Genomic DNA, 27,704 nt, shown 5'->3' with positions numbered 1-27,704 from the left:
CCTGCTGATAAAAGGAGATATCAAAGACTTGTGGGGAGATTGATGTATCTATCTCACACAAGGCCAGATCTTGCTTATGCACTCAGTGTTGTTAGTCAATTCATGCACAATCCAGGTGAACAACACATGGATGCAGTATTACGTATTTTGAGGTATTTGAAGTCTGCTCCTGGAAAAGAAATTTTATTCTCTAAATATGAAGATTATAAAAAGGTTGTGGCATATACAGATTTTGACTATGCAGGAGAAATAGATGGCAGACGTTCTACTGCAGGCTACTTTACCTTTGTGGGAGGTAACTTAGTTACTTGGAGAAGTAAGAAACAAAATATTGTTACACGATCAAGCGCAGAGGCTGAATTCAGAGGTATGGAAGATGACATTTGTGAAACTTTGTGGTTGAGGCTTCTCCTTAAGGATTTGGGGGTTCCTCTCAAGGATCTTATTACTCTGTATTGTGATAACAAAGCTGCGCGTGATATTGCTCATAATCCTGTTCAGCATGATCGTACTAAACATGTGGAGGTTGACATGTTCTTCATCAAAGAGAAGCTGGACAACAACATTATTGAGCTGCCACCGGTTCGGTCTGAAGAACAACTTGCAGATATTCTCACAAATGGAGTGTCATGCAAAAAATACTTGAGTTTTCTGGACAAGTTGGGCATGTGTGATATCTATGCACCAACTTGAGGGGGAGTGTTAATATATATCCTTATTTAAGGATAATATATTGTTTCCTAGTATATAGGATCTTTGTTTTATCATAATATTGGGCTCTATATATTCATGAGCTGTGTAACCAGAATCGATAAAATTATCATAATAAGAATTATCTTATCCTTGATCCTATATTTGTGAAGAAAAACCACTCAAATCAACTAGTAAACCCCAAACACCAACGACCTGTACTCAAAGAGAAATTGAAAAAAACTCCATTAAGAAAATGATTAAAGAAATTATAGGAACTAGAAAAGAAGATAGAAGGTCTAGAAATTCAAAGATCGAACATTAGAATAAAAAAAATCAAGATTGAATTTTTCTGAATTGCGCCGATTCAATCGCCGAGTTAGTCGCCCGATTTATCCGGAGGGGGAATGCCCCAACTTGCTAGTAGGTGTCGTACACTCTCTTAAAACCAACCGGTCACTAATAAACCACGTCACCTGCTTCATTTATGTTTACACTTTTTCCCCATGCCATGATTCAATCAAAAATGGCGCTACTTCAGGAAAACCCCGATCATTTGGAGAACTCTCTTCTTCTCGGTAATACTTCACACAATGAGGAGAATTTCAATATCTCTATCACGAACTTTAATTCGTGAAACCCTAGCTCGCAGATCTCCTAATGTTCACAGAAATGTGATTCTTCGTTGTTACTGTAATCATCCTTCTTCTAACAATTCATCTTCCTCCTCAAAGAATCCAGGTTCGAATTGTTTACTTCTATAACTTTAATCATCTTGATTCTTCTATAATGTGATTCTCTTACGATTGTTTACTGAGTTCAAATTTGATATTGTTTTTGTATCAAATTTAGGTAATTTTGAAGCTTAGGATTATGTTTGAAACCTCGTAATTTTTCAAAATCCAACCAAAAATTGTAAATTATAAGATTCACTGTTGTATAATACATGAGAAAAATCCTATGTTGGATCCAATGGTGGTGGGGGCAACTGCCCCCACTCCCCAAATTGGCTCCAAAAGCTTATTAATACATATTTTTACACAAATATGTAAATAGTGGAATGAATATTTCCAAAAGCTTGTGAGATATAGTGGTACTTGATCATGTTTCTGATTGTGTTTTGTTGACTTTTGGATTTGGTTTTGTAAATAGGACCTCTTATTAAGTACAAGAGCTTGGTTGAACAAGGGAAGCTACAACATGACCCATTCCAAGAAAAAGTGGCTATTGAATTGCAGAATTTACTTGGGAGGTTGGAGCAGTATGAGAAAGATATGGAGGAATATCATGTATGCCTTTTTCGTGTCAATGATGTTATTCGATGAAGTATTTGCTTTTCTGAACTTGTTTTGTAACATAAAAAATAACTCTCACTTTTCCATGTTGCAGTTAAAGCTGGACAAATGGGAAAAGAGTAGAGAGGATGAGAGACGAAGGCTTTTGACAGAGGAAGCTGAGGCTAGGCAACAGGGTGGTGTATGGACAGCAGCCAACAAAAAAAGGAGTTCCTTTATGGAAAAGTATATTATACGGTTAGTTCTAGCTTCTATAGGAGTTTATATACATATCTGTGCGAGAGGTTTTTGATTCTTAATTAGAGGGGGATGAAAATACGATGCCTGCTCTTGGAAAATCTACTTTTGTATGTGCAGTTTTGATATAATTTCTGGAAAGCCTTCCATTAGGAATTATCTAGTTTTCTTTTCTAGTTTCTTTAGCTATCTTGTTTAAGTTTAATGGACTGAAATACTGTTGATATTCTAAAGAGTAGATTGAATTATATTAACCGTGGGAAAGAAGTGCTTGTTTGTTTTATTAATAAATTATGTTCTGTGGCTCAGGAAACGAAACGATAGTGTAGAACCAGGAGTGGGTAAATGGGTCTCATATCTTAATCGAGAGAGGAGGCTGGATTCCGCAGTTGGTCACGGTCCAGTTGCTCCAGTTGCCCCTAAAGGATTATATTTGTATGGAAATGTTGGAAGTGGTATGTTATTTGGACATTGACCATGTGCTTCTGTAGAGCAAATGGTTTTAGTATGATTATTTCTTATCTGTCCTGAGAAATTCCAGTTACTAGGCTGTTTATAATGGAACCTTTATCCATATTTCCATCATTTGCTTGAGTCATTATCTAGGAAAAACCTTCTGTCATTGTCTAAAAAATTCCAGTTATTAGGATATTAATAATGGAACCTTTATCCATATTTCCAGTATTTGCTTGAGTCATTGTCTAAGAAAAACCTCTTGTCTCTTCCTTTTCTATTATTTTTGTTTACAATTTCTTAAGAAAATATGTTGCAGTCTCTCTATTACCTTATCTTATCTAGTAAATTATTATCTTTTGCTGATATGTGGAATTCATATCTAAAATACATACTCGTGCATTGTGCATTTCCAGGAAAAACTATGCTGATGGACATGTTTTATAGTTCCACTGAAGGTATTATTCCACACAGGCAAAGGTATCACTTTCACGAGGTGAGGAATTGTTACCAATCACGCTTCTCTGTGTATATATATATATCTTCCCTACCTGAGAACACTGTATTGTTGTCCTCACAATCGAAAAGGTAAAGAAACAGGAGAAGATAAACTGCTCCTGTTTCACATGCCAAAGCATTATTATTTGGGCCTTATTATTTTTAAGTTTGAAGAGAGTGGGGAAGGTAAATGCATGCATATGCTTTAATCTGCCACCCGTTGTCTGGAAGCAAACAGTATTTGCAGGAGTAATGGTTTTGCAGAACTGAACACTCTCCAAGAAACATGTCCTTGAAATCATGTGGTCTTCCTCTCTTGAATTGGGATTGACTTTAACTTGAAAAGAAGTCACAGAGATCATATGTGACATTTATATACTACTGTGATGTATATCCATGCATCTTTCAGCTCATTTTTGTACCTCTAGTTATGAAACTTACGCCTTCTTAATGTTATTTGTAGGCCATGCTTGAAATAAATGAACATATGCATAACCTATGGAAGAAACAAGTGGAGGAGAAGTCTTCACAGTCAAGCATTTCTAGCTGGATTATGAACCTTCCTTTCGATACAAAGGTGAAAGAATGGTTGGCCGCAGAAGAAAGATATAAACAAGAAGTGCAGCTGAAAAACATTCTCCCTGCTGTAGCAGACAAATTTCTTCTAGATCGCCAAGCAGGTCAAAAAGGAGCCAGCATTCTTTGCTTTGATGAGATACAGGTGCTGCAAAAAAGCAGGTCTAGTACTTGCAAAATGGACTAAGTAATCCTTTTACGAGGCTTAGGGAAACAATATTATAAATGTGGTTACAGACATACAGATTAATTGATAATCTGTTTTGTGTTTTTCTATCGCAGACATTTGATGTGTTCGCTATCATCGCCTTATCTGGAATTCTGAGCAGATTGTTAACTACTGGGACTGTTCTTGTGGCTACCAGTAATAGAGCACCCGAAGATTTAAATCAGGTATTTTGTTTCGTTGATAGTCGCTACCAACCCAATTCCATCTATTGGTGCTAGCTACTTAATTTAATATAACATCATGGTGCTCTGTAATCGTACTGTAGAACATAATCATATTTTTTTTTTGTACTTCCTCACTAGGGGTGATTCTTGTACTTAGATATGCACGTTTTTTCCAGTAGAAGCTTTCCTTTTCACTCTCGCATTTGATTTTTTTTTTTTTCTTTTTTTTGCAACACTAGGATGGCATGCAGAAGGAAATTTTCCTGAAACTGGTACGCAAATTGGATGAGCATTGTCAGAATGTTTTGATTGGAAGTGAGATTGATTATCGCCGTTTTATAGCAAAAAGCAGCATAGATCAGGTGAAGAGTTTTAATTGTGTGCTAATTATTTGTGTTGTTACCTGTCTATGCCCGCGTTCATGATTGTGTATCTGTTAGCTGTTATCTGTTGATTCTTGCATGATTTTATCATCTGCAGATTTATGATTCTATCTGTCTTTGGTACTAACTTACTTGACAAATGACCAATTGATGATGAACTTACTGCAATTCCCCAAGGGTGTCCTTGATTTCCTCTTCCTCCACCTATCTCCAATGCTGAATATTCCAAAAAGATCCCGGTGTTTTACAGAATTTACTAAAATATTCATTTTCCTTCTTTTTCTAAATATTTTCGTGTGCTTCATATAGGCAAAGAACATTATAGATTTCGAAAAGGTTCTGGATGAAGTTTGTAACCTTCATTTGGATTTACTTTATTAGATAACATCATCCTAACTGATGATCTCTACAAAGGCTGGAATGGTGATGCTGAAAGCATGAGAAAAATGAGAAGCAGTAAATCATATCTGTTGAACTTACTATGATAAATATAACCAACGATTGGCCTTCAATGTCTTGTCCTTAGGTTCGCTACCTGTCACCTTTGGATGATAAGGCAGCTAAAGAATTTGAGAAAATGTGGTCTAAAGTCATCAACCAATCTGGTGGAAAGATTGTATCCAATACTATCCCTGTGATGTTCGGAAGGTATACACTTAAACGTTGCTTGATTAAACCCGCAAATAAACATCTGCCAACTGATGCTGTCATGCTTTCTGCTCAGGTATTTGGAAGTTCCTGAAAGCTGTAATGGGGTAGCGCGCTTCACATTTGACTATCTATGTGGTCGCCCGGTAATATATCTATAAACTTAATCCTAATAAAGAAACTGTATTCGATGAAGTCAGTAGTAATAAATGAGATTACTTTAACAATCTCAATTCTATCGGTACTTTATCTACCATTTGCCATAATTAAGAAAATGTTGTTGATGTTGAAATGTGATAAGAATGCGAGAGAATCAATTTGCAGAAGTAACAAAACAGCTTTTCTTTCCCATACAAAAAGACCTCTTTTCCTCATCTAATGCAGAACATATACAACCATAAGTTTTCTCTTCTAACTTTTTGTCCTGCCACATCATGTTTTCTGAAGACATGCCCTTATCTTTATCTTGCAGGTTGGAGCAGCAGACTATATTGCAATAGCAAAAAATTACCACACTATTTTTGTATCAGACATTCCCGTGATGAGTATGCGCATTAGGGACAAGGTATTTCTTTGTTATTTTTATGGATTTTTCTTTCAATTCGTTTCGAACAACTCTGATCTTGCTCAGACTAATTAAAAGAACTGTGGTTATAGTTGAAGCCACCTGTAGAAAGCCGAAATAATTAGTTAGAGTTGGCATAAATGAGCTAATTGCTAAATAGCCGGGGTTACCAATTTGTTCTGTTTTAGACACCTTATTTGTCCAAAAGAAATGTGTATCTGTTTATCATGGTTCTTAATCAATTTCTTATGTATCAGGCACGCCGATTTATCACCCTCGTCGATGAGTTATACAATCATCACTGCAGCCTTTTCTGTACTGCAGCTTCTTCTATCGATAATCTATTTCAAGGGACAGATGAGGGAACACTTTTTGATTTGGAGAGGTAATTTTTCTTGTTTTCAGCTGCAAATACATTATCATCAAACCCTGTGCGGTTTACCATGAACGTTAGGCCTTAGGATGTCCAGTTATAAAACTGTGGCAACATATTTTACATTTATTATCCAGCAATAGGCTTAAAACGAGTTCTTTACTGGGAAATTTGAGTAGTTACCCTTGAATAACAAATATAAATGTCAAGAGTGAAGCAAAAGAGGTCACCACAGTGTTTGTGCAAAATCTGAAAGAAATAGCATACTCTACATTATGCAATGTCGGGGTTGGTTTAGACATTCATGGTTTGATGCTAGCAAAAAAAAATTTATATTTTATTTTTTCAGTTTTCAATTCGAGACAGAGACAGAGGGTGGGGCACTACGTCGAGATGTGTTAGCAAAAGGAAGTGTGAGTTCAAGTGGTGCACCATCTGGTATTCAGTCCCTATTATCAGGACAAGAAGAGATGTTTGCCTTCCGTAGAGCAGTAAGTTACCTGAATCTAGCCATTTATGTTATTGTGAGTTTGTTTGATCCGTGTATAATGGTGATCAAAATTAACCACACCTTTTGATTAACCGTAAGGTAGACGGCCAACTAAACCACAAGACCATGCATTCATGTCTTCCCCAGTCACTGTGGGGTTCTTACAACCCATGCTAATGATATGAGTTTAATCCTGGCTTCTATCTCTTTTTCCTGTCTTTCTGAATGCACTAGAACACTTTATAATCGTCTTTAGTGGCGTCCCATGTGTTGATTTACAGTAATTACATCTGACAACCTTTATCGTCCTGTAGGTTTCAAGACTGATTGAAATGCAGAGCTCTTTGTACTTGGAAAAAGTTTCACAGATACATCCCTATTTCCAAAAGAATCAACATGTAGTGAGTGATGCTCATCCAAGAACTTCAAAACCTATACCTTCATCTGAACCAGCAGTCTCATTTTAGTTGCTCCATTCATCCTCATGATTTATTGTTGTTCATGTTTCACAAAATAAGTTCCAACTTTTGTAGTTTGTATCATTTTAATAAATGGGTTCATAGATTGCTGCTGCAGCTTTCTATTATGGATCAGTTGTAGTGTGTAATGCAAACTGTTGTCCCTCATTTAAACTGATCTTAGTGATTTAAAGTCTTAACCGAGTAAAATCAAGGTTGCGAAAGTTGGACCATTATGGAAGCTTAGTCAGTTTCATGCCTGTTAGTCTAGTCATGAAGACATTTTTATGAGATGTGTCTTCAAAATTTTCTTATTCTGAGGAGGTTTAAGTACAAAGTTGGTTAGAATTTGCTTTATGATTTTTTTTTTTTTGACCATTTCTCTGTCAGCCAGTTTTTAACAAGGCCAAGATGATCATGGCTGCCAATGGGGAGTGTACCAAAATCCATTTAAGATGAATTTTGATGCTCTCCCTAGTAATCTGGTACGTAGTTGAAGATGTCGATGAGAGACATTATCATTTCATATATATACGAAAACCTTTAGATCCATAAGGTAGTTGTGTGGATTCCATTATTAGAAAAGGGGAGTGGAGTAAAATGTAATTGAGGTCCATGGTGAATCACCACTCTTAAACAAAACTCTTAAGATACCCTACATTGAAAGGTAAGGTACTCCACATCATTTTCTTTGGGTTGCTTCTACCGACCGCAGCATCCCATGCACCTCTCTAAAGTCTAAATCTTTTGCACGCCAAAAACCGCACCATGACACCAGTATATACATCATACCCAAGCGACAGAATCATAGATCGACTGAGTCACACATAATGTTGCAGAGTGCTACAAATTTAATATCCTGCGTAGGATTAACCACTCTATTCCTGTCGTTTTTCTGGGTGAATTCTAGCCCCCCAGATGATCCTATAAACTGTTTGTCATCCAAAACCAGTTCACATTGTACTGTAACCAACTCTTATGGAGAATTTCCTGATAGGACTATATGTGAAGTTTCAAATGTTTACTACCCAAAAACAGAACAAGAACTTCTTGCATTTGTATCAATGGCTTCTAAGAACAAAACCAAGGTCAAGGTTTCAACTCGTTACTCTCACAGTATACCCAAATTGGTCTGTCCTGACAGTCAAAAAGGGAATAACATGCTCATAAGCACTCTATATCTCAACCGTACGCTGGCAATCAATGCATCCACTATGACGATGACTGTTGAGTCTGGCGCAACTCTTAAAGACGTGATCGAGGGTTCTGCCAAGTTCGGCATGGCACTGCCCAACGGACCTTACTGGTGGGGTTTAACCATTGGTGGGTTGATCTCGACTGGTGCTCATGGTAGTAGTTTGTGGGGTGTTGGAAGTTCTGTTCATGATTATATCGAACAACTTCGAATCATCACTCCTGCCGGAAGCAGTGAAGGTTACGCAAAGATCCGGATAATTGACAGTAGTCACCCACATATTAATGCAGCCAAGGTGTCATTAGGAGTGCTTGGAGTCATTTCGCAGGTAATATATTTTCTTATCATATTGCAGAGCTCATTCTCTAATCTGAGTATCAAAACCATCTTTTACGTCTTTGCAGGTTACTCTAAGGTTGGAACCAATGTTCAAAAGGTCCATTACAATGTTCCAGAGCAACGACTCAGATTTGGAAGAACAGGCAGTCAACTTTGGTAAAGAACACGAGTTTGCAGACATAACATGGTACCCTAGCCAACGAAAGGCGGTATACCGGATTGATGACCGCGTCTCATCTAATGTATCCGGAAATGGTCTCAACAATTTCATCGGTTTCCGGTCTACACCAACCTTGTTAATGGCTATAATCAGATCTTTAGGTGCGTACATTAATCGATCGTTCTTGCATGCATGGCGTACCGTCATTAATTTATAAGACTTACCACTTGTTTATGTTTGTCTATATGCATGGTGTGTTTTTTTTGTTTAACAGAAGAGAGTCAAGAATCAACACGCGATGTTAATGGAAAATGCATAACTGCAAAGATGACAACCTCCATTTTAGCGACAGCCGGATTAAGCTTTACAAACGACGGCAAGACATTTAAGGGATATCCGGTAATAGGTTTCCAGAATCGCTTACAAGCCTCCGGCAGCTGCCTGGATAGTCCACATGATAATCAAATAACAGCATGTCCATGGGATCACAGAGTTAAAAGTCAATACTTTCATCAAACAACAATTAGCATTGCACTACCAAACGTTAAGAACTTCATCGAAGATATACAGAAACTACGAGATATAGAACCGCAATCTTTCTGTAACGCGGAGCTCTATAATGGAATACTAATGAGATACGTAAAAGCTTCCAATGCTTACTTAGGTAAACAAGAAGACGCCATAGATTTCGATATAACTTATTACAGAAGTAAAAATCCTAATAAACCACGACTTCACGAAGACGTATTCGAAGAAGTAGAACAGCTTGGTATTTTCAAGCATGGTGGAATACCACATTGGGGTAAGAACCGGAATGTTGCATTTGAAGGTGTGATCAGAAAGTTTGCTAAAGCCGGAGAGTTTTTGAAGGTGAAAAACTTGTACGATCCGTTCGGGATATTTTCTAGTGAATGGACTGATCAAATTCTTGGTTTGGGCGACGGAGTAAGCATAGTCAAGGGAGGTTGTGCATTGGAAGGCTTGTGTATATGCTCGGACGACTTACATTGTGCACCGGAGAAGGGATATTTTTGTCGACCTGGTCGTGATTATAAGGATGCTAGAGTATGTAGACATTTTAAACAAGTCTGATTCACAGTCGCTCGTATGAACCACCAGCGACTGCAACACCTAGTATTCTAACTCGCTTGTTAATTTATTTGTTGTATTAAGAGTGTGTTGTATATGCGGTTGAGTCTGATACCACTTCTGGATCCCTGTTCTCGGGCAAGTAGAATTGCTAATTTAGCATAGGTTGGGCGGTCGGCAAGCCACATGTGAAAAATTGTAAAGATAGCAAACTTAACTTGAGTTGGATACAAAATTTTGATGTAATGTGGGGTAGCTTATGATTCATGAAAGCTTGTAAAAGCATCCACAAGGATCACAACAACCATCATGCCCGGCTCAACCAATACTTGAAAATTTTAACTTTTGCACCTATCTATGTAGAGCAGGGGCCATAACACAGTGTTCTCTGACCGCAACAGGCAAACGCTCAATTTTGGCAAATTAGTTGGCTTGGTGCTTCCTCCAGGGAGCAACATTTGGCTTTGCTTTCTCGAGAAAGCAACAATGGATTCCATGGGCTGAAACCACATATGCATGAAACCTGATACCTCCTTTGATGCTTTCGGTGGAGAACCTGATACCTCTTTTGATGTGTGAGTGGGTGGTGCTGTTTCGTCTCCTCTCTCTTCGCTTCTTCATCTCATCTTTGTCCTCATTCTTTACGCCATCAAAATAATTCAACAATTCAGTGAGTTTCCCCAATATAAATAGTCCCACTCCTCTACTCAACAGTTCAGTGAATTTCAATGGCTCCGTCAAAATCAAAGCTGTAGTAAGCAATAACACACTGAGAATTATGTATCAAATGGTCCGGAAAGAAGCAAAAGCACTAATCACTTGGTCGACGGTGAAGACACCATCACCTGGAATTTGATTTGGACCAACAGTTTCATTTAAAAATTCATCAAAGGTCCGTGTTGATGATCCCTTCTTTCCGAAGAATTTGATACCTAATTCTCGAGTGAGTTATGGCTTCCTCCAGCGTTAATATTGATGGAGCCCGGGGCTCAACCTCTTTCCGATGATATCATTTCTAACCTTTACGATCAAAACATTATGTAATTTTGTCCGCTTTATTCATCCTAGCATTTTTAGGGGGACCCAAAAAAAAATAGGGACGACTTTTTTATTCCAAACCCATATACACCGTTAACGGATGTCCAAAAATACGGAGAATACGTTAATGCCCTTACATAATCGGAAGTTATTTTGTGCCCGGTTATTATAAAGAAATCGGAAGCTTAGTAACGATATTATACTACCGATTAATATCGATTTTGTGTCATACTCGTATCTGGCTTCTATAACAATCGGTAGGAAAAAGAACCTCACGAGACTACCGATTGCTAAAGTATAGAAATAAGAAATCTTTAGAATTTTGCAATGGTGAAATTTGGGGCTCCTGTATAATCGGACGAACAAAAAAATGTCTAAGCTAACGATTTAGGGCTTCCCATAATCGGGAGGGTAAAAGTAACAATTCCTACCGATTATGGTAGATTTCAAATTTCCTGCAATGAAGGATTATAGAAAAAACTCATTTTGGGGCAACCTATAATCGGGAGTTTGGTAATCTATTTATCTTTCGATTATGGCTACATCCAAAAGACGAACCAAATGGTTATGGTCGGCTCTGTACCTTCGAAACTATAGAATTTGACAAAGGTTCAATTTGGGGCTTTCAATAATCGGTAGGTTATAAGTAACCCCCTCTACAGATTTTGGGCTACTCAACAATCAGTAGCTAATGAGGTGGTATTACCTACCGATTAATAACCGTTTGACAGATAAAATCAATGTCAATCTAAATTCATTTCATTTCATTTCATTTCAACTTCAACTCCTCTTCTCCTCTTCCCTTCCGATTTCAGAGAGGAAAACTTCCCCCTCGTTAAACTCCGGTTCAATACATCGTTAATCGTCGAATCGAATCATCATCGATTATTCTCTATAAAGATGAAAGAAAAGGAATGTAAGAAAGCTCGAACCAAAAACGTAGTGCACGGTGAGGATCCGAATATTGGATTGCATGTCCGTAATAAAGAGGTTTTAACTCACGAACCCGAAGAACACGAAGAAGATGAAGTCCCTGATGTAGGCGACACTGATAGCCAAACTCCAAGGCAACTTGAAATGGCGCCGATTAGGTAAGATTCTTCCATTAATTTGGTTTATATTGCTTCAATTCGACGAATCAATGTTTTTTTTTAGGGTTTTCGGTTATTGCCCAGATTCGGTAGGTTAGTTACTGTTTTAAACTCCTGATTGTGGTCGAATTCTTCATTTCACAAGAACATTTTTCATATTCGGGTGGTAAATATTTATGTTGCCTACCGATTGTAGACCGTTTTTCATTACTGAGGTCTAAATCGATCATAATCGGAAGTTAATTGTGCAAGGATAGCTAGGACTGCTAAAGCCGCTTCAAGTGCTCAAGATGGAACTCAACAAGCAAGTCAAGAAGGTGTTCAACCAAGTGCCCCTCAATCAGAACCGGTTCAAGAAGGTGTTCAACCAAGTGCCTCTCAATCACAACCAGTTCAAGAAGGTGTTCAACCAAGTGCTCCACAATCACAACCAGAAATTCAACTAGAAGAACCCGAAGATAGAGTACCAGAAGTAGGACAAGGTAATGGTGCGCAAGAAGAAGGAGAAGCCGAAAAGAAAATCCTCCTCGAAAGAAAGCGAAACACCTTGTCCCACAAAGACTGAAGGTGCAGATATTCCAGAAGGTGTAATCCTTGGGCTGCCGGAGGATGAAGGACAATTGTTATTTGGATACAAAGACTCCTGGGCCACAGAAATATATGAAACCGAGGTAATAACCGTTTCCATTTTATTTACCTATTATCTTTTTCTTCGTAATAGTTTTAAGGGTTATAGTTTTAGGTTATTTTTTTTTAATTGTCATGTGTTTAATAGTATCATTCCGATGCGGTTCGTATACTCAAACCGACCGCCGCACCAACTAAAATGCTGGATTGGCCTTTGAAGGATGAATGTGAAAGGTTTAAGAGAATTATTGCAAATTCTGGGTTGGTTGATGCTGCGGAGAACTCTATGTTAGAACATGACCGGGTGGTATATCGGCGTTTGTGAAGAGACTTTATCCGGAGACCGACACCTTCCATATGCCGTTTCGGGAGATGACGATTACCCCAGATGATGTTGTGCAGATTCTTAGACTCTCTGTCGATGGCAAAGATGTCAGGGATGAGTTCACAAAGTTGTTGGAATGGCCCAAACTTTATTCTCTAACTAAAAAGTGTTTGGGTTGGGATGAAGAAACATCAACAACTGAGTTCAAAAGATGCATGAAATATAGAACTAGACAGTTCAACATGGGTACTCTGATTGATATGTTCAAGGGCACCAAGGAAAAAGAAGAGAAAGGAACTTTAACCGATGAGAAAGTCAACCACGCAGCTACCGCATATCTCTTACGTGTATTGGGATGTGTCATTTTCCCCAATACCAGTGGAAATCGGGTCGACGCCAACCTTTTACAACTTCTGGATCCTCTCGATAAAGTGCATGAGTACTCTTGGGGAACGGCATGCCATGCGTGGTTGACGAAAGAGTCGAGAAAGGCGTCGAGGCTTGGAATTAGCCAAGTGGCCGGGAACGTGAGTCTACTACAGGTATGGTTTATTAACTCTACATGTGGCTATTTTTTAATTTTTCTACCATTGAAGAATCAATTTCCTAATACTTGCAAAAATGACAATATAGACATGGATCTACGACCACTTCCATATCTTGGGATTGGCCATTGAAAACCCGACATGGGCGAAAGGTGACCCTAGAGGAACAAAGTACGTCTTCGATGACAACCATTCTAGGACAAAGGAACAACAACTGATTCGTTTGAGGGAGATTTTGGATGAACTGAAAGCCCAAGACGTATGCTTTTATCCATACAAGGAAGACCGAGCTGATGGACATATCGCGGGTCGATCAGATTTGGCTCTTTATTTTGGACCGTTGTGGCACCCCACATGATATGTGATGTACAGTGCCTCAAGGGTGATGCGACAACACGGGTTTGTACAATGTATACCAAATGATCAAATCCATGGAAATTTCACTTTGAAACTGGAGGAGTGCAAGTCGGATAAAGATTCTATCACGGTGGTTTACAATGGTACACCATCCTGTAAATTCCATTGGGATAGAAGGACGCATTACTTTATCAACCAAGGAAGGGCAGCCAACCAAGGTGAAAAAGCGAGGGTCTAACAACACCACCCAATATTTCGCTTAGCAATCTGTATGGACTAACTCCAAAATACTTTGCTAGAGAATCAACCAGACAGTAAGACTCAATCTAGTATAAAGTATCTCAAGGAGTTAATTTCTCTCTCTGGATTTGATTTTTACTCAAGCTAAAAACAATAACGAGTCTTTATCAAATACAAGGAATAACTTGGACGGTACCAAAGACCAATATCCAAGGACCAATCAATATCAATCAACAACCAAAGGTTGGATTTACAATTGATAATCTTAACGCACAACCTGTATTATTTCAATTATATAAAATATAATGCAGAAAAGAAATAATACAAACACCAGTTTGTTAACGAGGAAACCGCAAATGCAGAAAAACCCAGGGACCTAGTACAGATTGAATACACATTGTATTAAGCCGCTACAGACACTAGCCTACTACAAGCTAACTTCGGACTGGACTATAGCTGAACCCCAATCAGTCTCCCACTAATTCAAGGTACAATTGTACTCCTACGCCTCTGATCCCAGTAGGATACTGCGCACTCGATTCCCTTAGCTGATCTCACCCACAACTAAGAGTTGCTACAACCCAAAATCACAGACTTGATAATAAACAAATCTGTCTCACACAGAAAAATCTATCAAAGGATAAATCTGTCTCTCACAGAAAAACCCTAGGTTTTTGTTCCGTCTTAAGATATAAAATCAAGGTGAACATGAACCAATTGATAATACGGTCTTATATTCCTGAAGAACAGCCTAGATTAATCAATCACCTTTCAACAATCCTGCTTGACTACACAAGCGGTTTGTCGAGGAATCACAAACAGTGAGACGAAGATGTTTGCCTATCGGAGAACTCTCACGATCTCAAGACAGTCAAATATTGTACTCGTACGATAGAAGATGCAAGATCAGATCACACAACTACGATAAAAGTAGTATCGGTTTGGCTTCACAATCCCAAGGAAGTCTTTAAGTCGTTAACCTGGTTTTAGAGAAGAAAACCAAAGGTTAAAGGAGAATCGACTCTAGCGAGTGCACTAGTATCACACATACATGTGGGGATTAGTTTTGCACAATGCTAGATGTCTCCTTTATATAGCTTTCAAATCAGGGTTTTGCCTTAGTTACAAAGCAATCCATATTTACCGTTAGATAAAAACCTGATTTAGATTCAAGCTAATATTTCTCAACCGTTAGATCGAATACTTAGCCTGTCACACACACTTGGGTAGACATTTAATGGGTTTGTGAAAACCATGCCCAAACGTGTACGTGTATGTTGGTTCAACATAGTAACCCAAAAGGTTAACCATATGAGCAATTCATATTAACCTAGTTCTTCTTCACCATAACTAGTTAAATTGACTCAAATGAACTAGTTAGAGAGTTGTTCAATTGCTATGAGATCTTATGTAACTACACAAGACACAATTGAAACAAAGATGATTCGATGAATCGGCTCACGAACTTTATAGCCACGGTTTGCATAAAGCATTCCTTAGTAATTTAAGTTTCATCTTCATAGCACATCTTTAGATCATAACCACTTAAGCTCACAAACAAGTTCGCGGACTTAAGGCAACCGGCAGAGTTTTCCAAACTCAGCAGAAAATCTCGGCAAAGAGACTTCCGCCAGTTCGCGTACTAAACACGCAAACGAGTTTTTGGAAAATCCCAGCAGAAATTCTCGGTAAGAGAACTTCCGTCAGTTCGCGGACTGAGTTCGCAAACTCAGTTCGCGGACTTGGCAAAGCCAATTCCTCCGGTTTCTCTCAATCAACAAAGTTCGAAAACTTCGGATTAAGGAATACATGGTTATGTAATCTAAACTCTCATTCCAATCATTGAGACATTCTCAGAGGACGTTATATAGCCGTTATTCATAGATCGTTTCACGTCAGAGCAATTCTCAAAGTAATTGAAACCTTTCATGACTTTCATCACTAGGTGAAGATAAACTTGATCAAAGCGAAACACTTTACCAATACACGATTTCGAGAAAAAGATAAGTAGTGAATACTCAGCTCGAAATGTCAAATGTGTATGATCCAGTCTATATAGCATACGACTTTTTGTCTCATAAGAAGTAGGAGATAGAATAGATAGACTTTTGAGTGATAGATAAGTTCAAGTCTCCACATACCTTTTTGTTGATGAAGTTCCACGGTTCCTTGAGTAGATCTTCGTCATTGTATGATGAATCGCCATGAAGTCCTTGAGCTCAACTATACTTTTCTATCCTAGTCCGTGACTTAGCTATAATTGACTAGAAATCAGGACTCATAGTTTTGATCACTAACATTGACAAACATGCTTGATATAGCAACGCATGCGAGGAAGACCGAGCTATGCTCTAACAATCTCCCCCTTTGTCAATTTTAGTGACAAAACTTTTAATACATATGGAATACAAAAAATATAAACTTTAGTGGCTCCTATTCCATAGTCTAATCTTCAACGTTCCTTGAAATCTTCGTCCTTCCAAGTACTCCACTGATCCCAAAGGTTGTAAGTTTAGCACCACCGTTGTTGAAGATTCATAGATATAACAATGAGAGAAATCGAGATTCTCCATCATTATTATACAGTGTCATAGTATCATTATGTAACATCAAAGTCCAATTGCATCACGACTTTAACAACAATACTATGGTGATATGTATCACTCCCCCTTAGTCAATACTCCATCTCGATCATGGAAACCACTCCCCCTTACACAATGATCCTAAAACCATATGTATTTGTAGTATGAACTACATTATTTCTCCCTCTTTTTGTCAATAAAATTGGCAAAGGTAAAAGAACGGGATCATAATGAAATTTCCACAAGAGACATTTCATAGACTAAAAGAAAAAATACATACCAACTTAATTTAGATGCAATATAAAGCCGAAGCTAAATGCATTCATCAAGGATTTTTAAGATACAAGATAACCCCTATAAAATTCCACAACCGCACACCTCGCAAGATATTACCATTAAGCACTAGTTCAGAAGAACTCTCCCCCATTTGATGTCATTCCCGAAAGAACAACAAGAGCGACCTTAATTTCGAAAGAAAAGAAGGATTTTTTAATTGGACACCAAAAACCATGGAAATGATTTTTTATATCCAAAACTCAACCAAATTAATCACAAGTAAACCCATGATTAATTTAACGCAACTAAATCAAACCACAAAAGTGATCAATTTAACTGATTGTGCTCAACATAAGAAAACCCACGGAGCTACGACTAAGATAACCACACAGAGATGACTACCTTAATCGTTCAAATACTCAACATAAGGAAAACCTTACGGAATATACGACTACATCAACCAATAGAACATGATTAATATAACCGTTCATATACTCAACACAAGAACTTGTGGAATATATGAAAACTCAACTAGATTAATTACAAGAGAACCTACAATTAATCTAATTGGAATACACAATCAAACTAATCACCGAAGCAATCAATTTAATTGTCAAAAGATTTTGTTCGACAAAAGAAGACTTTCGGAGCAAATAACTAAATAACCAATCAAGATGATTAATTTAGTTCAAGAATGCTCAACATATAACATCTCATGGAACAACCAACAAGGCCAATATTAATCGACATAGTTGTAAGGTGCTCAACATAAGATACACAATAGAGCCTTCACGGTAAAACATAACAAAATGGATAAATGAAGATCAATACCGTGGATAACATACAAGGATCTATTCTATTTTCCATCACTATTTGCATAACAACATAATAGAATTTATCCTTGTCAAACAAAAGATTTCATCCTATTTTCTATCAAACAAATGACTGCATAGGCATAACTTTTGTAATTGTCAAAAGTCCATTCGTCCTTTCATCAATACGAATATCAATTTATGAACGACTTTACTTTTGACACAATATGGGACCTTCAAGTTCACGGACGCAAACAATACATATCCCATAAAAATATTGCAATACTTCAATACAGATTAATACTGCAATAATATCATCCTCCAAATATTTTTAGAATTTAAAAACCAATAAACCTAAGAAGAGGAAAACAAAAATAGCTAAGTGTAGTCACAATCTTCGTTATTCAAAGCACTAGTTATTCTTCCAACTCAAAAGAAGACATACTAGGTATCTGAAAATATCCTCAGTTTTCCTTGATAATTTCATACCTCTGAAATGGTCCATCAAAGTATGAGTCACTGATATCCTTGATTATGTTGACTGTAGACACACCATGTTCATACGTCAGAACATTAACTTTCTGATCAATAATGCGAGCATAATGACGAGCCTTTGCACAATCAAGGATAACTTTCTTCTGATTTCTGATCAAGATATAATGAGTACCAAGGATTTTCGCATGTCCATCAATAAGCTGGTTTATATGCAATCCAAGAGTTATACTCTTTTCTTTCAAGCATCTTCTTCAGTATAAACTCTTGACCAGAATCACATCCTTTGAGATCATCCTCAACCATAGGGTTAACTTCTTCTTTGGGAACAATTTCCATAGAGCTCCTTTCTGAAGAAAAATGAAACACGTATAAGAGTTATATATGTTTGTGAAGGCCCTGGCTAGAAAACCTAGAGTTCCTTGAGGAGATGTGGACGTTCGTGGGCCGACCAAAAGACAAATGTCCCTAAGAGGAAATATTGCACACTGTGCAGCTTTCAAAGATTCTCCATCCCAAAAGGTCATAGTGACAAAAGAAAAGGTAACTAGAGAAGAGAATTACATCAAAATATATACAAGCTAGAGAAAAATAGCACAATACTTGAGCATCTCTCAAATCCTTATCCTTGTATCTCTCAAGTTAGATACAAGAATATAACATTCTGATGTTAGGTAGCAGAGGGAGACATAGTCTCACCATAGGTTCTGAGAGAGTAGCTGTAATTTCCTCCAGGATATCTTATCTCAGCATTTCTTGTCCTTTCACCGTAGCTTCCAGGGAAAATGGTGCGTCTTGCAGTCCTTCTAAGAATCACTGGTGAGAAACCTTTCTGATAACAAAGTCTAGGACCTCTAAAAATAGGTTCTAGGGGATTTTCCGAAATTGGTCTCCACACACTAGACTTAGATATACCAGATTTGTTCTTATAAGCACATGAGATGCTTTCATAGGTATCCCGAGAGTTTACAAATGTCCTGTAATGATTTCTAGGAGAGAGATCATTTTTATAAGATGCTGGTTTCCTGTGAAAGGGACCTTCACTGTAGCAGTCGTCCGACTATTTACTCCATTGACAGTAGAAAGGAGCAATTTTTGAAGTTCAGAAACACGTTTGTTTCTAGCAAAACAATGGATAGCATAGTGATTTCCTTTTCCACATAAGGTACATATTCGTGGAGGATAAGCAATAACTGGTACTTGTTTAAACTTCATAGCTACCGGAGAAGATTGTAAGTTATGAAAGCTTTTCTTGACACAATCTTCATCTGAAGAAAATTTCATTCTCCACAGTAACTCATGAGAATTAGTTTGTGAAGGAGAATTTTTCTTTAAAACAGAGTTTTCCTTTTCCAAGGAATTGCACTGTCCATTGGCTATGACAAGTGATGCTTCAAGTTTCTTTTTCTCAACATGAAGTCTGTCAAGATCAGATGAATGCGTCTTGATCAAACATTTTTCTCTAATTGAGCCTTCTTTAACCAGCTTTTCAAGATCACAAATCTTTTCACGCTGTATATTGTTTTCTTGAAGAAGTTTCTCAATTTCCTTAGAGAATGATCCTATAATGTTATAGAGTACCTGTTCAAGATCAATAGACTTTTCAAATTCATCAATGAGCTGTACATGATCCTTGAGATCAACAAACTCTGTAGATTTTTTTGAAATTCTGGTGAGCTCCTTTCAGCCTTTTCCATTATGTCCAATGTCTCATTGGAGGAAGAATGACCAACACAGGATGGAACAATCTTCTTACCTCGGGATTCGGAAGAATCATCTAAGGAGTGACCCTTTGAGGTATTTCCGAGACACTTGACAAAGTTGACAGCTTTAGGAGGCATTTTTGGTATGCGTATGAGATTCTATCCACAGACTCAGATTGCTACAAACACAGACTTATAAGGTCTTAACGTGTTTTCCTGCTCTGATACCAATAGAAAAAGCGGGGGTCTAACAACACCACCCAATATTTCGCTTAGAAATCTGTATGGACTAACTCCTAAATACTTTGCTAGAGAATCAACTAGACAGTCAGACTCAATCCAGATTAAAGTATCTCAAGGAGTTAATATCTCTCTCTTGATTTGATTTTTACTCAAGCTAAAAACAATAGCGAGTCTTTATCAAATACAAGGAATAACTTGGACGGTACCAAAGACCAATATCCAAGGACCAATCAATATCAATCAACAACCAAAGGTTGGATTTCCAATTGATGATCTTAACGCACAACCTGTATTATTTCAATTATATAAAATATAATGTGGAAAAGAAATAACACAGACACCAGAAGTTTTGTTAACGAGGAAACCGAAAATGCAGAAAAACCCGGGACCTAGTCCAGATTGAATACACACTATGTTAAGCCGCTACAGACACTAGCCTACTACAAGCTAACTTCGGACTGGACTATAGTTGAACCCCAATCAGTCTCACACTAATTCAAGGTACAGTTGTACTCCTACGCCTCTGATCCCAGCAGGATACTGCGCACTTGATTCCCTTAGCTGATCTCACCCACAACTAAGAGTTGCTGCAACCCAAAATCGCAGACTTGATAATAAAAAAATCTGTCTCACACAGAAAAGTCTATCAAAGGATAAATATGTCTCCCACAGAAAAACCCTAGGTTTTTGTTCCGTCTTAAGATATAAAATCAAGGTGAACATGAACCAATTGATAACCGGTCTTATATTCCCGAAGAACAACCTAGATTAATCAATCACCTTTCAACAATCCTTCTTGACTACACAAGCGGTTTGTCGAGGAATCACAAATAGTGAGACGGAGATGTTTGTGACTTCTTTATCTTGCCTATCGTAGAACTCTCACGATATCAAGCCAATCAAAGATTGTACTCGTACGATAGAAGATGCAAGATCAGATCACACAACTACGATAAAAGTAGTATCGGTCTGGCTTCACAATCCCAATGAAGTCTTTAAGTCGTTAACCTGGTTTTAGAGAGGAAACCAAATGTTAAAGGAGAATCGACTCTAGCGAGCGCACTAGTATCACACAGACGTGTGGGGATTAGTTTTGCACAATGCTAGATGTCTCCTTTATATAGCCTTCAAATCAGGGTTTTGCCTTAATTACAAAGCAATCCATATTCACCGTTAGATGAAAACCTGATTTAGATTCAAGCTAATATTTCTCAATCATTAGATCGAAAACTTAGCTTGTCACACACACTTGGGTAGACGTTTACTGGGTTTGTGAAAACCATGCCCAAACGTGTACGTTATGTTGGTTCAACATAGTAACCCAAAAGGTTAACCATATGAGCAATTCATATTAACCTAGTTCTTCTTCACCATAACTAGTTCAATTGACTCAAATGAACTAGTTAGAGAGTTATTCAATTGCTATGAGATCTTATGTAACTACACAAGACACAATTGAAACAAAGATGATTCGATTCGATGAATCGGCTCATGAACTTTATAGCCACGCTTTGCATAAAGCATTCCTTAGTAATTTAAGTTTTATGTTCAGAGCACATCTTTAGATCATAACCACTTAAGCTCACAAACAAGTTCGCGGACTTAAGGCAACCGGCAGAGTTTTCCAAACTCAACAGAAAATCTCGGCAAAGAGACTTCCGCCAGTTCGCGGACTAAACACGCAAATGAGTTTTTGGAAAATCCCAGCAGAAATTCTCGGTAACAGAACTTCCGTCAGTTCGCGGACTTGGCAAAGCCAATTCCTCCGGTTTCTCTTAATCAACAAAGTTCGAAAACTTCAGATTAAGGAATACATGGTTATGTAAGCTAAACTCTCATTCCAATCATTGAGACATTCTCAGAGGACGTTATATAGCCGTTATTCACAGAACGTTTCACGTCAGAGCAATTCTCAAAGTAACTGAAACATTTCATGACTTTCGTCACTAGGTGAAGATAAACTTGATGAAAGCGAAATGCTTTACCAACACACGATTTCGAGAAAAAGATAAGTAGTGAATACTCAACTCGAAATGTCAAATGTTTATGATCCAGTATATATAGCATACGAATTTTTGTCTCATAAGAAGTAGGAGATAGAATAGATAGACTTTTGAGTGATAGATAAGTTGAAGTCTGCACATATCTTTTTGTTAATGATGTTTCACGGTTCCTTGAGTAGATCTTCGTCGTTGTATGATGAATCACCATGAAGTCCTTGATCTCAACTACACTTTAATATCCTAGTCCGAGACTTAGCTATAATAGACTAGAAATCAGGACTCATAGTTTTGATCACTAACATTGAAAAACATGCTTGATATAGCAACGCACGCGAGGACGACCGAGCTATGCTCTAACACAAGGTTTTGAAAATGCTCCCAACTATATGGATTGGTACCGGAATGTTTTTCATCTTCGTGTAATACGTGATTTTAAAGCAAAGCCAGCTTCCTACAAGAGTATCCTCAAAGATAAGCCTCCGGGTTTTGATAGATTGGTACGTGTTGTTTTGTTAATTTAGTTTAATATTATGGGTCAAAATAGAGTAATAACTGTTTGATGGGATGCTATGTTTTAAAAAAGATGAGCAGGTTCAAGCCTTTGTCCAAATGGTGCACTAATTGCATAAACGACGGAGTGCCTGTTCCACTTTAGAAGATAAAAAAGCACCAAGAGTTGATTGATAACATTGACAATGAAGATTATGCATCTCAATTTGGGGAAAAAGGCAAGCAACCTACAAAGAAGGTAACCAAAAGAACTCGGGTGTCATCGAGCACTCAAGTTGATGAAACCAATGATAATGTTGGTCCAAGTCATAGAGGTAGTAAAGCTCGCAAAGTCAAAGCAAATAGGAAAAACTAAACTCTCGGTGTTTTGTTAACTTTATGGATAACTTTGTTTATGTCGGATTATGTGGGATTATAAGTTGGTACGTTATGTTTATGGTTTGTGAATGGTTCGTTTTATGAATTATGAATGGTTTTATTGCTATCTTTATACATTTAACGATGAATCGCAAGCGAATCAGATGCAGAGATATGAAACTGTTGAATTTTATACAAACAATCGGAAGGCTACTTTATATACAAAGCTCCCGATTATGGGGATATTGCAAATTTATTGTCAGAATCGGGAGCTATTGATATTATGTACCTACCGAATCTGGGGATTTTGCAAAAAAACATCAGATTCGGAAGATTATGAATTTCGTTGCCTACCGATTATGCTTTGTGAACAAATAATTTTTTTTTTTGTAACCAAACCACACCATATTCGGGAACTAATGTAACTTATTAAACTTCCGATTAGTATCATTGGTAGTGTTAGTTTATATTATTCCTACGATTATTCTTTGTGAAGAAAATTTTGTTTTCTGTATCCAAACAACACCATAATCGGGAACTGACATGATTCCTTAGCCTCCGATTATGACACTCTAAAGTCCTTTGTGATCTGTAACCAAACAACACCATATTCGGTAACGAGGTGAACTTCTTAAACTTCCGATTATAGTATTCGGTAGGTTTATTTTATATGTTTCCTTCGATTATGACAATGTGAAGAAAACTTTGTTTTCTGTATCCAAGCAACATAACATTCGGAAACCAAATTAACTCATAAGGTATCCGATTGTAGTAATCGGTTGCTTATTTAACCAAATAAACTACCGCTTATAGATAATCGGTAGGGTGTTATATTAATAATATTCCGATTGTAGCAATTACATAAAGACAGATCATAACTTCCATATTACAATCACATTAAAACCACTCTTACAATCACTTAAAAGTATTAAAACAGATCATAACTTCCAGTGACCATAGAAATTGTCCCTCTTGATTTTGTAGCATCATTCATGTTCAAATCATTTCCCGTAGAGGTCCATATACCGGCGATCCGTAAGATTTCTCTGAAATTACGAATGAGTAACAAGTTAGTACTAACTTGTGTTAATGTGAGTCGGAGTTACAGAGATACTTACTCGTTTTTCATACGTCCACCAAGAAAAATTGTCCCTAACAAATCGTTCCTCATCTTCAAGTTTGTCAATCTCCTTGTCGACCGCCTTCTTTCTCATCTTAATGTCATTGGATGATCTTCGAATTCGATTACCATCTAACGCCTCAAATACCATTAAAATACGGTTCCATAACTGCTCTTCGAATTCCCGTTTGTGGAGCTTGTGAACACAATCGTGAGTAGTTACCACAATGTACGCTCTATAAATAGCACAATCTTCTTCTTCGGCAAAAGTAATATCCATGTTTTTGTTTTCAAAGTTAGAACTGAAGAGAGGAAAGAGTTTGGTGCAATTTGGTTGATAGATATGAGTTTCTTTATATAGGTTTAGGATCCAACGGCTCTTTTTCTTTTTCCTAAAAGCTCCAACGGATATTTCTTAAATTTGGTTTAAACTGCAACAGCTAATTTGACGAAGGTTGAATTTGGGGAAACCAATAATAGGTAGGTTATTAAGTTAGAATATCTACCGATTATGGTAGCTTTCAAAATTTGAATATGGGGCAACCTATAATCGGAGGTTTTGTAACCTATTGGTATTACGATTATGACTACATCCAAGTTTTGGTGAATCTGGGGCCACTTATAATCGGGAGGTTATAAGTTTTATCATCTACCGATTATGCAGATTTTTAAATTTTGAAAAAAGGGATTTTAGCAAAAACTCATTTTGGGACAACCTATAATCGGAAGTTTTGGTAATATATTTATCTTTCGATTAAGGATACATCCAAAACACGAACCAAGTGGTTATGGTTGGCTCTGTACCCTCATAACGTATGCAATTTGGCAAAGGTTGAATCTGGAGCCACTTATAATCGGTAGTACAAGAGTTAGACAAGCTACCGATTATGGCAGATTTCAAAGTTTTTCAAATAAAGGATTTTAGAAAAATCTTATTTTGGGGCAACCCATAATCGGGAGGTTATGTAACCAATTTGACCTCCGATTATGGCTACATCCAAAACACAAACCATATGGTTATGGTAGGGCTATGTACCCTCAAACCTATGGAATTTGGCCAAGTTTGAATTTGGGACTACTTATAATCGGTAACCATATAAATTATTTATGCTACCGATCATAGAATGGCATAATAGCCGAAATATGCACACAATAATCGGAAACTAATTAGTATATATGTTTCTACCGATTGTTGGTAAGCTACCGATTATATAAGGGCATATCAGCCATTTCGAAAAATCGAAAATAAGGGGTAGCTTAGATTTACGTTTGGATGACCTTTTTTGTCTTTTAGTGTCGTCCCTAAATTTTTTGTGGTCGCTCCTAAAAGTGCCAAGTTATTCATGTCAGTGATGGTCGATACGTAAATGCAATTGGGTCGTTTTGGATATATGGAGCGAAGAAAACGCTAAATTTTTTGGAATGGTGGATGTTGGTATTCTTACTTTAACTATGTGGCACGGAAGGGTGTTTCATTAGAGGATATTAATTCTCAGGAGAATCTCCTTGAGTGTAGGCTTCAAGAAAGGGTGTTTGGTGAACTCGTTTGACCGTGGAAAAAAAAAAGTATGATGTGAACAATGTATGATAATATTTACTTTTATCGTTCTTCAATGAAAAATGGCCCAATAATAGTAGGAAGTGACAAGTGACAACCTAGTTATAAGAGATACGAAACTGATGTCTTTCGAACATTTTTAGTTCAGAAATGATTAACGCACCGAAAATTTACACCGTGGGGCGCATCGTGTGAGAGGGAATGGTGAGGTCCATTTCTGCCTGCTCCTATCCCGATATTAAACACGCGTATCGGGACCGTTCATTACCCTCACGGTGCATTTCACGGTGAAATGCTTCGTTCAACGTATCAAAGTTGTTTTTAGTTGGCCATAACATGCGAGTTCGAGTACTAGTTAAGGTAGCTAGGTACTGGGTGTACTAAGCAAAGTATGCATCAAATATTTAGTCGGTTTCTGTTTTGGTTGATGAAAATTTTAATCTGAAATTTAAGAGTAAGTCTTATGGTGGAAAAATTCCATCTTCCAACTTTCATGACACCTCACCATTTGGAATAGATTATGGAAGTCTAAGTCAAATGGTTAGGTGATGAAAATATTCCAAAATGGCAAAGAAAATAGTGTTTGACGCTAATTGAAATAAAATAGCGTTTTCTAAGAAAGAAAAAGTACGAGGAAAAAAACGGCTTGAAATAATCCGTGTAGTATAGCATACCTACAAACAAATAGCTTAGATTCTACCATTAGACTTGTTCTAATACTACTGTTGCTTAGATTCTACCATTAGACTTGTTCTAATACTACTGCTGCTACACATGTCATGTTGCCAAGTAGTAGATATAATGTAATGAATGACATCCAAGATGTAGGCGGTACAGTAACCAATATCTGACAGTACTTGGCAAAACATGACGAAAAAGTTGAAACTTTGTATCAAGATGACTGTTCTATCAAACTTAGTAAAATAATGGTAACAATAAGAGCATTTCCTATGGACTCAACAATTTTGGATTTGTTCATTTTGTCCCTATTATGGACTCAACAAACATGAAAAACGAGTGAACAATTTTATTAGTTTATTGAGTGTGGACGAAGAAGAGACACGCGTTTGATTTAAAACCGCACGGACGTAGTCCACCCATTGGCGGATGCGGCAGAATCGCGCAGATTGATTTTATCCTCCAGCGGGTTGATATCAAACGCCATCGCTATATCGCAACGGCTACAAACTTTTATCATCCAACGGCTAAAATTTTAATCTCTATAAATACTCTTCACTTCAACTCCAAATTTCCATATTCTACATCTCTAGTCTCTTTACTCTTATTTGTGCTTAAAAAAAAACTCTTCACTTCAACAAGTCTGTCGAAAGATGTCTCTCCCCTTGTTAGTTCGACAAGCTCCGTATACTCCATAAGAAGATGAAGCTATTTGTAGAAACTATATTTTGTCACAACAAAAACTTGCTTCAGCACATTATCCGGGTGTGAATTCCTGTGCAGTTATTCAGGAGGGCTCCTGCAGCGACACTCGTAATCTGAGTTGTCGTGTTATATGCGACATAGACAATCGTGTTAAATCGATTAAGAAAGAAGTAGATGAATTTGTAGCTTTAACCATGCAAGTCAATCGTTTTAGACTCCGGAGTGAAACAAATGACGAGTTGGTAACAAGATCAAAAGAGGAATGATGAAGATGGAAAAAAATGGTTTTTTGTTTCGAAAATCATTACGAAATCCTTAAGGTGTTGAAAAATTTCAACCACTTCTTTGTTGTTCCACCTAATACTTCTCAGTGATGTTAATGTAATGCTTAATTTTAAATATATGTAATTTGACTTCAACGAAAAGTCGTACTTTTAATTGATTAAAATTATAATTACATAGGTAGCAAAATTAGCAGTTACAATTTCTTTAACGTCGTCCATTGTTATCTTCTTGGCATGTAGCCCATTCTCCAAGACCCGGGATGTCCCCACCTTCCAAAAAATTTGCAAAATTTGAATAAGGAGAAGGAGATGCTTG

General features: G+C 37.4%; 3 protein-coding genes across 3 annotated transcripts; all 3 read left to right on the top strand.

The window, feature by feature from the left end:
* Nucleotides 1-1,187: 1,187 nt before the first annotated feature.
* LOC113341083 (putative ATPase N2B) lies at nt 1,188-7,194 on the top strand. Its single transcript, XM_026586111.1, has 14 exons — nt 1,188-1,431; nt 1,843-1,979; nt 2,080-2,222; nt 2,532-2,677; nt 3,092-3,171; nt 3,637-3,894; nt 4,032-4,142; nt 4,382-4,504; nt 5,052-5,173; nt 5,250-5,319; nt 5,646-5,738; nt 5,996-6,123; nt 6,461-6,602; nt 6,916-7,194. Exons 1-14 carry the CDS (start codon nt 1,284-1,286, stop codon nt 7,066-7,068), a joined length of 1,854 nt encoding a protein of 617 aa, XP_026441896.1. The 5' UTR covers nt 1,188-1,283; the 3' UTR covers nt 7,069-7,194.
* Nucleotides 7,195-7,889: 695 nt separating this feature from the next.
* Nucleotides 7,890-10,008, top strand: LOC113340946 (L-gulonolactone oxidase 2-like). Its single transcript, XM_026585995.1, has 3 exons — nt 7,890-8,582; nt 8,659-8,914; nt 9,028-10,008. Exons 1-3 carry the CDS (start codon nt 7,890-7,892, stop codon nt 9,843-9,845), a joined length of 1,767 nt encoding a protein of 588 aa, XP_026441780.1. The 3' UTR covers nt 9,846-10,008.
* A 2,962-nt stretch (nt 10,009-12,970) lies between these two features.
* LOC113340945 (protein MAINTENANCE OF MERISTEMS-like) lies at nt 12,971-13,826 on the top strand. The gene is made up of 2 exons (XM_026585994.1): nt 12,971-13,465; nt 13,557-13,826. Exons 1-2 carry the CDS (start codon nt 12,971-12,973, stop codon nt 13,824-13,826), a joined length of 765 nt encoding a protein of 254 aa, XP_026441779.1.
* The last annotated feature ends 13,878 nt before the right edge of the window (nt 13,827-27,704 follow it).

Source organism: Papaver somniferum, unplaced genomic scaffold (genome assembly GCF_003573695.1).
Source record: "Papaver somniferum cultivar HN1 unplaced genomic scaffold, ASM357369v1 unplaced-scaffold_24, whole genome shotgun sequence".
NCBI lineage: Eukaryota > Viridiplantae > Streptophyta > Magnoliopsida > Ranunculales > Papaveraceae > Papaver > Papaver somniferum.
The sequence above is the reverse complement of the archived record's forward strand: the minus strand, read 5'-3'. Positions and strand labels throughout refer to the sequence as shown.